The sequence below is a fragment of the Rhipicephalus sanguineus genome, chromosome 11 (genome assembly GCF_013339695.2).
Source record: "Rhipicephalus sanguineus isolate Rsan-2018 chromosome 11, BIME_Rsan_1.4, whole genome shotgun sequence".
Taxonomy (NCBI): Eukaryota; Metazoa; Arthropoda; class Arachnida; order Ixodida; family Ixodidae; genus Rhipicephalus; species Rhipicephalus sanguineus.
Window position 1 is genome coordinate 14947646 of NC_051186.1, and position 12020 is coordinate 14959665.

At 44.6% G+C, this 12020-nt stretch overlaps 1 protein-coding gene across 1 annotated transcript in view; it reads right to left on the reverse strand.

Moving 5' to 3' along the window:
* LOC119374286 (uncharacterized) overlaps nucleotides 1–12020 on the reverse strand; it is a 160448-nt gene that overhangs the window by 22514 nt on the left and 125914 nt on the right. The window contains exons 12-13 of the mRNA XM_037644364.2: nucleotides 3539–3887; nucleotides 81–167 (exon numbers count right to left, since the gene is read on the reverse strand). Coding sequence (XP_037500292.1) covers nucleotides 81–167; nucleotides 3539–3887 — 436 coding nt within the window. The remainder of the gene's footprint in view (nucleotides 1–80; nucleotides 168–3538; nucleotides 3888–12020) is intronic.

Sequence of the window (12020 nt, forward strand, 5' to 3'; positions counted from 1 at the left end):
TTAAGTTTGGCTACAAGATTACACAGTTTAGGTCCCAGCTAACATAGTTCCCTTGAGAGTGAAACAAAAAAATAAATTACCAATTCTTTGTGGTGATGGGGTTCGGTGCCGTACATCGCTTGCCGAATTCTTGCTTTCAAAAATGCTTTCGTCGGCTTCAAGGATGGCTTTAAATTGAAACAAAAAAGAAAGGAAGAAATGCTGCAGCATCAATAAAGTGAGAGGTGCATTAAAGGTGGTGATTGAAACAGCTAGCACAACTGATCACAAATTGCAACTAAGAATCTAAACACAGTGACACGTTCACCTGCCTGGTAAGAGCAAGTTATCTGGATTGGCACTGCTCATGCACATGAGACTGCTTTCACACTAAGCCAGTATGTGCCATTCTGATTAGCCACCAGAAAAAGTTGGAAGTTTTGACAACAGCAGATAAGTTCTTGCTTCCATACACCTCGCCTGCCATAAAGAAGCACTGACAACTTGTACAAAATTTAAAATAATGACACTTTGCAAAGAATGAATGTTGGGGAAACACTTGACAGATATATTGATATTGCAAGTGGCAGACCTCGCATCATAATGAGGCCGCACAAAAGCCAAATAAAAATAACCACAAAATCGAGTGCACACACTCTTGATTAAACTTTCTGTAAAAAAGCACGATTTTCTATCTGCATCACATGGCAAACAGAAAAAACACACCAGGAAATGTAAGCAAGACAATCAATTACTACTACTATCAACTGCAATGTGGCAAAGCATACGTTTGCATTTCAACATGTCAACAAAACTGGGGTGTTGAAAGAATGTAAAAGTTATTCTATTTCTTCCATTGATACACTAAATGACCACCTAACACGTAATTCTTGACAATTAGATGTACAGTACTCAGTGTGAAACGTTATAATTTAGGCATAGGCAATGCGCACATTTTCGTTCTCACCTTCTACAGTTCGTGTCATATCGGCATAATTTCCACCTGAACGCTTACATCAGAGCCAACATTACCTCAAGTGGCCAAATTCGTAGAGGTATACCAATGTTATCTTGAGTGATAGGGCATACCAGTTGTTATACTAGAAGTTTTGATGTCGCATTTCAATCCGTGAACACCTCACCTCTGTTCTTCTCCCCTTTCACTGTATTCATCAAATTTCATGTATTCACATCAATTTAGACAACTCTGTGCCCATGTTTGGGAAATGTTTTGCTTTCAAATACTAAGCCCTCCTTGGTGTCTGTCTACCCAGCATCCTATGTCCTTGTGGTGTCGAGGTCACTTCCTTAACTTGGAAATGACCCCGACAGCAATGACGAAGAAAGAACCAGCTCGACTTCCTTCACCTATTCCTTAACCATAAGTTAGTCCTTGTACCCCAAACATATTTGTCTCCTCTATCAACCAGGCTTACTCAACATCATCAAGTCCATGAACTCCGTATTTTTCTAAAACTAATAAGTTTCAGTTTGATTTTTTCCATGCACCATAGTAGAATAGAGCAAGTTAACTGATTTTAACCAATTTTATGTAAATCGGAGCATTGGCACATACATTTAATTGGTGTTATTTTGGAATTAGGCTTGGTAATTATTTGGCATTGTTATCTCTTGTGTTTTGTACTTGTTTTCATTTTGCCTTGTATGCCTGTCCTGCTAGGATGAAAAAAGAGTTAAGAAAAGAGGGATCAAGTGCATAATTTCAAGGTCGTGGGTTAGGGCAACACTGACAAAAAGGGTGATTTTTCGTCTGCTTTAATTCCATTCAATTTAGGTGAAAAATCATTACACTACAGTTAAGAAAAAACAGCAATGTCCATATATGCTTTTCTTTGCTTACCATAAAATCCTGAGCAAATGCCATGCCCCCCCCCCCCCCCGCCCCCCAGCAAGTCGAAGTTGAAATTACTGGCAAAATGGTTGGGGGTGGAACGGCACCGAAATTCAAGATGGCGTCAGCAAAGTTTTCATGCCAGAAAAAATGGAGTGCATGTGGCCTTCCGCAGAAGTCTTCTAGCTCTCATTCATGGCAAAACGCATCACGACGGCTCACAAATACAAGAAACGCAATCGCAACGCGATCAGATTACAGGAAGCATGGCATGAAAGCATCTCCAATGATGAGCCAACGCAACAGTTCTAATGAACAAACACAGATTTCAGAGGCCTTTTACTGAATGCGCCAACATAGGCACTGTCTTGGAATACAGATATCGAAGGCCATACTTTTGTTCGCAGAACCCTGAAGATCGCCATAGGTGTCTTGCGCAAGTTTAGGGTGCAATTATTATGCGAAAAACAATGATTAGATTTCAATAACAAATTTCAGGCGCATGTGCTTTGAGATCGGGTTGCTAAGCAGGACTGGATGGGATTGTTGCAAGCCAGTGCTGCATGAGCGCGGTGCATCTCCAGGGTTTGAAGCGGGAGGAGGGAGGGCGCTTTTCCAGAACGGCGTGGAAATTTGAAATTATAGAAGTGAAATTGGAGCTTGCTCGGGTGGGTGTTGTTTGTTCGGAATTTTATGGTAATTGTCTGTTGGTTTCATTAGCTGTCCCATTAGGAGGAATTTACGGCCTGCAGTATGTAATAAACAAATAAAATGCTCGTATATGTCAGGATGTGAAAGGCACTACATGAATCTGTGACAAAGATGAATGACAGCTTATGAAAATCACAACATGCACATCATAGCATAAATATAATAGCCTAAATGACAAAAAGCTGCAGTGATGCCATGGTGGTCATTTCATCACCTTGACATATACCAGAATGCGTATGTCATGATGAGGCTGCACGGCAAGCATGAATGGCAGGTGATGACATCACTGGCATAAATGACATGATGACATTGAAGTCGTTTCCTCAAAGGGCCCTGTGTCCCAAATTATGCATGTTTATACTGTATGTCTGCTTACTGAGGCACTCAAAGACTGTAGCAACAGTGAAAGCACTGAAATCAAAGTCTTAGTGTTTCATATTTTCGTTTGCTCCCAAAATCGGTTCCTGCACTGACTGCAGCATCGTAGATCAATAATTGCTAGCAACAGATGCACCATATTAAGCTCCTGGTATTAAGTGGTTGGAAATGAAAATTACATTGTACACACTTACATTGGACTTACTCTAGTACATTAAAAATAGAAACATGTCTTACGTTTGAGAGCTATAAGAAAGGCACATATTTGGCTGCTGATAAAAAAGTCACAGATGAGGCCATTAACCCTTTCCTTGCAACAAAAGAAGAAAAGTTTTATGCTTTCTTTTCTGTTGGTGCAGTGGCCATTTTCTTGCTATCGTAATAGAACTCTTTCCATGCACCTCGCTCTGAGCAAATGGATATAAAATCAACAACTGTACCTGTCAACTTCACTCTTGAGAAAGACCAGTTCTAGGTCAAAACGACGAATAAATGTATTTTTTTGTTTTTGTGTGTGCACCTGCACTTCTTATTGCTTATTAATCACCGGATCCAAGGAAACTGAACTCATGCATAGTATATATATATGTATGCATTTGACATTCAAGAGGCACTCACCGCGATTTCTGTCCTCGAAGCGTCTCATGAGCTGCTCATGGTTACTCTTCAGGATTCTGAAGTCTGTCTCCATCTTCTTGTACTGCTTTACGAGGTCGACATGGACACTTTTAGGTACAGAGTCACCGGCGTTGACAGACACTGACGGCCTTTCTTTTTTCCCCTCTTGTCTCAGCCTTTCGAGCTCTTTTTCCATTGCCAGCAGCCTCTGCAGCAAATCTGTGACCACACCCTTGGGCGCATGTTCCAACTTGTAATTGTTCAGGGCATCGTCAATCTGCTGCTGCCTCTCTTCTTCCCGGATGTGTGCTCTGTCCTTGCACAGTGGTGGCCGAGCGCCATGCACTTCCTGAAACAAGAACGTTTCTTTAATAAGGATGTAAAGTTTCGGCAAAGTACTACTGAAGGAACACTAACCCGAACCTCATGATTTACTTTTAAGAAATATACATTGAAAAATTACAAGTTTTCCTTATGATATAAACGAGTGAGCCACACCCAACCGTACCCCCTTTCCACACGGGGTCTTCCACTTACTCGGGTCAGCCCACTAGGGGTCTCCGAAAGCCTAGGGTTGAGAACCAATGCTCTATGAAATCAGATCACTGAACTCCTCAGCCATTCTTATATATAGACAATTTTTCTCCCTGAAATGCTTACTGTTCTTAAATTGAATACCGAATATTTCCCTTCTAAAAAGCAAGTTTTCGATGTGTAACTAAAAACTGAAACACATAGTTAGTCAAATTAGACCTATGAAGCTTATTTATGCTCATGGTGCAGGAGGCCAGCTACTCACTGGTAAACAACAAAAAGCAGAGTAAGAGCACTGTTTGAAAATTTTCATAATTCTAAGAATGGTTTCATCATTGTGACAATTTTCTTCATTCTGACAATGACGAAAAGCTTCTTTTCCACGAAGACAGACTAAAAACACATGTTTCACCTCCCCTGGATGCCACTTTCAAAACACGAGTTGCCAAAAAAAAACAGTCCCAGTTTCGCCGCAAGAATGAAGCAATTAATGCAATAGCAACAGGTTGGAAGCTCATACGAAAAAAAAGGCTAGCAGCTCATCCCTTTAGCAAACATGGCTACTGCAGCGAGCGAAGTGACCTTCGTGCGGTCTATGGTATCAACATAAACTTTGCAATGAAAGCACAACCAGTGATGCTACCGAGGACTTCTGATTTGGAGCAATATTTGGAGCAGCAAAATTTCCGTTTTGGAGCACTTTGGAGCAGCTAAAATGATCTTGGAGCACTTTGGAGCAGATAATTTTGCATCTGGGAGCACTCTGGAGCAGCAAATTTTACATCCTGGAGTGCACTACAGAAGCATATTGCATTAACATTCAAGCACCTGAATATTATTATGGGGCTCTGATGAAGAGCTAGAAATAATTCGATTCATTGAAAATGTCATGGAAAAAATCATCTCAGGAGAACTCCATACTTCACTCGCTAATGAAAAAATAAGGGCTCATGCAGTTGAGTGTTCTGGATTAACCTCTTCAGCGATTATTTTCGACACTAGCAAATAAATAGAATAGTGGATCAATAAAATTGCACTTTATGAAATAACACTCTACATACATCTATCTGGTTATCAGCAGACGTGTTAGACAAACGCCGTGGCATACAACAGTGCCTCAATGCTAAAGAGTCACACGGTCCCTAAGGCATTCCCCTAAGACGACTCCAAGGCAAAAGCCAGGTTCTTTTTCCTCTCGATCGACGGGTAGATCCTCCCCCTCCCTCTCTGCAAGCTTTCTGCACCTCACCTGGTTTTGCGCTAGCTCAATGATCGGCGCACCGATCACGGAAGCAGTGTAAAGCGACAATGTCATGTGATGACGTCGTCACTTGACATCACGATATATGATGCCATGATGACGTCACAAGTTTTGACGATCTATGTCGTGATGATGACGCCATCACGTGATGATTATTTTTTGCATCAATCGACTGATGCCGCCAACGGTCAATTTTCGTGTTTGATAAAGCATCTAAGGCTTTCGCATTAATATTGCGTATTGAACGTTAACAGCCTGGCCGTTAACAACCTGGCCTTACATATGAAACTGTCCTCCACCACGTCACCTCTGCGCCATGCGCGAATACAGCTTCGCTTATCATCCACTTCACAGAGTGAAATGGCTCTTCATTTTTTTTTAAATTTTGATTGTGATAGCAATTATATATGGACACTCTCGGCAGATTTTTGCCGTCGCCGTTGCCGTAATTTTCAGTATAAAGTCCAAATTAATAACATTAGCTCGCGCATTCTAGGCGCAGGTAAAAGCTCGCGAGCGCTGGCGACGAACGCGGCTGAAGCGGAGATTTAACTATAGCCGGCCGTCTGTCTCCGTCACACGGGGAGCGCATGAGATAACATCTTCCCGCGTGCGGGCCTGCTGTGGATTGTTCATCAAACAGAGAGGAAACGCCCCGCCCGTCTTTCGAAGGAGCACGAAGGGACGCTAGGGGAGCGGAGGGGGGAGGGGGTAGGGCACCATATAGTTCGACGGGCGCAGTCGCTTGCGCGCGCGCTATCTCGAGTCATCAGGAGACTGCTCGTAAACTTGCTGTGCTCTTAACGCTTACTTTGCGTTTAGAGAACTCGGAGCACGAAAACGCTTCGGTTCATAGAGCGGCCATATTCCCTTAAACCAGCGTTTTGTTGAGTTACGCGAGATCGGATCCAAAAGAGTTAGCTGCTAGCCTTACTTCGTTTAACAATACAATTTGTTGGTATCGCATTCATTGCTTCGTCCTTAAACGAAACTGTGCGTTTTTTTAACCGTCAGCTATTGACCCTCGAAAGCGAGTGGCGGACGTGTAACATGGCGTAGCCGCTTCACTGTGGGTTGTCAGCGACGGGCCCGCTACTGACAGCTGCGCATTTGCGGCTGCTACGACCAGGAGGTATGCTTTTATTAATGAGATGACATTTTAAAAAAAGCAAGCAAAAAATTCGAATTGGAACCCTAGCACGTGAGCTCGAAAGGGCAGGGCCTTTAACGGGGTATTTACCGCAGAGTGATTACAAACTCGGATGTGCTGGTGGAAGGAATTACGAAAAAGCTCTTCTGGATGAAGATCCATGGATAAATATCTGAGGAAAAGTGTCAACGCGTTCCCACCGTTCGCGTGCTCTTCCATAAACGCGAAGCAAGGAAAATTCGATATTTTTCCATATATCTACTGCTAGCGATCCCTGATTGCATTCCACGATGTCCAGAAACAGAAGTGACAGACATTTTAGCGGCACGCATGTAGTTATTACTGAACATTGCTTTCCTTAAGTACCGTGCGACTCTTGAAACGAGCTATCAGCAACCTTTCTGAAACAGACGACGTCCGCCGATGAATCGCCGTCGCACTTTCTCGCTACCGATAGGCCTAGACGTCACGAGCCTCTGCGGAGAGCGCGTTTTGCTGTCGAGCCGACTTGCAGAACAGAAGCTGCGTCGGCACCGTGCATGGCATCATGGCTTACTTGGGACGCACGCGCGAGCGCTATTTATTCAGCGGAATAATTCTTGGTCCATTGTTGCGACTTTGGCAGCCCCAAGATCAAGCTGCACATGTCCTGACGCGCCGGCGGTGCGATTGCCGGTGACAGGCGCCCCCAAACCCGAGACTTTGGCGCAGTTTGGCGCAATTTTCGTCGATATTATCAGGATGGCGCAGTAAATACAATGTGGCGCACTTTGGCGCAGTTGGCGCAGGAGTGGAATCACTGCACAACACGTATGAAGCTAGGAGCCATCTGTTGAATCCTCTCAAGAGATAAGCATGCAAGGATAGGCTACCACATCCTGCAGCTCAATGTATGGGGCTGGAAGCATGCAGCCCAATACCGGCGAACAACAAGCGAGGCGACACCCTTTGCGCCATTTGGTCCTTTGCACCGTCTCGCGGGCAATAGTGAACAAGCCTCTGCCACGCCGAAGCATCTTAGAGATCTGCATACCACCAACAGTAAATGGTGTATATAAATAGCTTGCTATTAGTACGATGGAGGATGTATGTGCTCGTAGCCAAGTCTTATAACGCGCCATGCTGCAGAGCGAGAGGTTGCAGGTTCGAATTGCCGATCACACGCTCCAGAAAAATTTTCTTCTGGACAATTTTTCTTTGTGCATTTTATAGATATATGCATACCTATACATATATGGAAAGGCACGTCGGCGCTGACGCCAACAGCAAAAACCCGCCAAGAGTATCCATATAACTGCTATCCCAATAAAAGAAAGTGAAACACCAGATGGGAAAAAAAATTACCACGTAAGAGCTGCCACCTACTAAGTGACACACGAACTAGCTCGCAAATGAGTGTGTCTAGTTCAAATGCTCATCGGGAGATATTACCTTAAGCAGACATGCTACTCTCACCCAAAATGGTTAAGTGGTTAAATAAACATCAGGCACATTAAACAAAAATATTGCCAAGGTAAATGGCCAAGGTAAATGGTAGTTCTTTTACTATGACTGGATTTCCCTAGCTGAAACTCTTAGACCAGTGATTGCTTGGTGCAGGCCACACCTGAAAGTATCGAAGCCTTCTTCAACTGTTGAATGTGAAGTATTTGTTAGTGAACCAGAGGCACTTTGAGCGTTTCTATCAATCCAGCCACTGACGTCTAGACACTCGTGAGGTCGTCTCTCTTGGTGTATGCCAAAATTGGCATAGAAGAACATGAGTGTATGACAAACATGATTCACTGGTCATGACATGAATAACGTGGCATGCCTGCCACGTACATCATGAAACCCTTTCCCACAGTCACGTATGGCACATACCTGCATGGTGTACAGATAAGCGCCACAGGTGATTCACGGTTATATAAGTCCAGGAACAGCACAAAAAGGCACTGGACAATTTTAAAAGATTACTTGCGTGGGTTATATGAGAGAAAGACATACCACTCCTTGCAGCTGCCAATTTTACTGTACTAGAAAAGTGCTGAAAACCGAGCTACAATGACCCTCAGCCACCACCAACCACGCGGTACAGGTTCTGAATAAATGTATAACATCAACAGAAAATCAGTTTCGACGGTTGTGCTTGTCAAACATCAATTGGTTGCAGTGCTGGCAATCTGTTTTAAAATAATGTAATAAACATTATATACGCACTCCTATGACTCAGCAAGCTACAGTCCAGCATTTCTCGTACATGCAAAAATACACCAACGAATGCTGCTTTGCACTTTAGCTAAAAGTGATGTGTGTGCTGTGATGTGCTGCCCTCTTTACGTTGAACAATGACCTACCCTTTACACGCCAGTGCAGTCAACGTGCCTGGTAAGCCCACAATGTGCACACAACTACTGAAGTTATAATAACACGTCGATCCGCCTCATAAGACTTTGAAGCAATAAAATGCAGCATAAATAGCTAGTACTCGCGAAGTGCTTTGCATGAAATCAATTTCCACAATGCGTGAGATCTACCGGAATTTTTTTTCGAGAAATACACCTATTAAGAGAACACGAAGTAAGCTCATACTGATAAAGCACTTCCTCATAATTCTTAAAGGAGTGCCGGAAAAATGTTTAAAGTAAGATAACTTTTGAGACGGGTTTGTGTGGACACACATGTATAATCAAGATTGAGGACAAATATGGCTTAAAGGAGTACTGACACGATTTTGAAGTGCAGCAGAACGGACGTTTTTGGTTTCCTTGGCATGTAGTGTTAGCACTCTCCCCACACCGCATCTGGGAAACACGTATAAATATTTAATTTTGATTTTAAAGTTTTCATCTCCCAGCATCTGCAAGGCAGCTTCACCGCATGGAGAGCCCTATGACGTTTCAAGTCAGCTCACTTGGTTTGCAAAATCTGGGTTCTGCATGCAGCCTAAATCACAGAAATCGCTGTCGGAGGCACTGGACGACAGTTCACTCATCATGAACCACGTTCGACTGACAGCAAAGGACAGCAGGTGCATATTTCGTGGGTTGCAGTCTGCCCGTGACGTCACGGGCAGACTTGACACGTCACTACGAAGCCGCCCTCTCGATACCGAAACCGAAACTGCTGGTTGAAAGAAGCGGTATTAAAAACATATGCAATGCATCCCCAGGCACCACGACACTCTTTTTAGGGTTCTCGACACCCGTGCTTTCATTTAGAGCAACAACCCGGAAAATTTTAAAATTCATGTCAGTACTCCTTTAAGGTGTATTTAGAATAAATTTTAAAGTGTAAGCTTCGCAACTGAATGCAAAACGAAGCACCTCGTGACATCGACTTGGCTTTAATGTAAACAACCGACAACAACGTACGTCACGAGTTTGTGTTAGCTGCCATGCTCCTTTCATGAGCTCTCGGCTGCAGTTGTCAGCGTGGCACTGGCATGAATGTGCGTGACGCGCGTCACTATTTTGTGTGGTCATGTGGCCAGCTGTGTTTACACAAAAAAAGCCAACCTGGCCCTGTCTCTCTCAGTGCTTCCTGAAAACAAAACTGCGACTGAAGCCATAAGAAGCTTCCAAATAATTAACTGTCACACGCTCGAGCAAATAAAGTTTCCTGCCATGATAAGTGTGCCAATAGTTTGTTATTGGGTCATTCCACGACAAACGTCCTAGCCATTCGGGCAACCAGCTCAAATGTACTCGAAAAAAATTGTGCTGATTTATTGCATTGAAAACAGCGCATTTGCTAGAATATTTTGAAGACAAAAAGATTTTTGGTCACATTGGAGCCTTCTGAATTTCGGAGAACGTTATCCGAGTGTTGTTTGTGAGAAAAATTATTTTGAGAGTATCTTTTCTTGTTTCAATGCCAAATTTGGTTTCGATACAAAGCAAAGGCGTTTGTGTAAGATGTTTGAAGCTAAATAATATTTCTGAAATTTTTCTGCCACATACACACTCCAGGAAATTTGACAAAATGTTCTATGTTTGCATTTTTTCCCTTATAATATTGCACTATGTATGAATATCTGAGTAATGAATACTCATTGTACAGCAGGTATATTTTGTATTAAAGATATTGTAACGCGGCGCTGGAAGAGCGCGAAAGAAGAACGAAGAAGAAGAACGGGCGCGAGGGATTTGGTGCTCGGCATCATCGGATCGTCCCTTGTCTTTTGCCTGCCGCTTCATTGACCTCATTGTAAATAAACCCATATCATCCGTAACAGTTTTGGTGGAGGTGCTGGGTAACCGACGCCCTGGACAACACTGTCGCAGACGACCTTCGAAGAAGCCGACGCCTAGCTGGACTACCTCCGGAACACACCGACATGACCGACGCCCGCGAAGGCACGTCGGCCGGCAACGCCCACGCACCAACCGGTGTCACGGAGCAAGGCAGCCACCGACCGAGACAACCCAGCTACTGGGCACCTGAGCCACGCATATTCTCAGGTAGGACCGATGAAGACGTGGACGATTGGTTAAAGCACTACGAAAGAGTGAGCCGCTATCACGAATGGAGTACGTCAGCGAAGCTCGTGAACGTGGCATTCTTTCTCGCCGGGACCGCCCTGCTTTGGTTTGAGAACCATGAACACGTGCTGACCACTTGGCCGACTTTTGTTGAGGAACTGAAGGCCTGCTTTGGGGACACAAGTTCCAAGAAAAAGAAGGCTGAACAGACACTCGCACGTAGAGCACAACTGCCCGGCGAAACGTGTACGACGTACATTGAGGAAGTACTGAAGCTTTGTGGCATTGTGAACACGAACATGTCCGACGAAGACAAGGTCGGACATCTGTTAAAGGGCATCGCTGAAGATGTTTATAGCTTTTTAATTACACGGGAAAACCTGCACACACCTTCCGAGTTTAGGCAGCAATGTCGGGCATTTGAGGCGCTGAAGACCCGACGAATTTTGCCGAAGTTCGGGCGCTTGGACAACGTCCCTACGGTTGCAAGTATGGACGTCGCCGCCTGCGAAGACCTCCCTCTGATCGTGCGTCGAGTAGTTCAAGAAGAGCTAGCACGGCTTCAGGGAGCAGCGGCTGGCTATCAATGCGCATTCGACGAGTTTCCCGAACCACCATCCTTCTGGAAGCGAGAGCGTCGCATCGAGTATCGACCACAATCTGAAGAGGCGCACTCCAGCACGAGCTTCCGATCGCTCCCGACAAGTCACGGTCGCCGCCGGACGTCACCACCCCGTCGTGCTGCTGCGGAATATTCCCCGACACCACAACGTCCTCCTGCAGACTACTACGAGACGTCACGACGTGCGCCTGCGGAATACCACCCAACTCCGCGAGCCTCTGCTACTACCAATTTGAACCGTGACGTGCCAATATGCTACACGTGCGGCCTCCGAGGGCATATCTCACGCTTCTGTCGCCGCCAGCCGCGAGCGCCACGTTTCTCGGCATACCCGGCTCGTGTACACGAAACCTCGACATCTCCATCTATCGTTAGCCCTCTACGACAGCAGTGGCCTAACAGATATTTTCAGACCACTGATGTTTCAAATTTCTACACGAAATCACAAATTT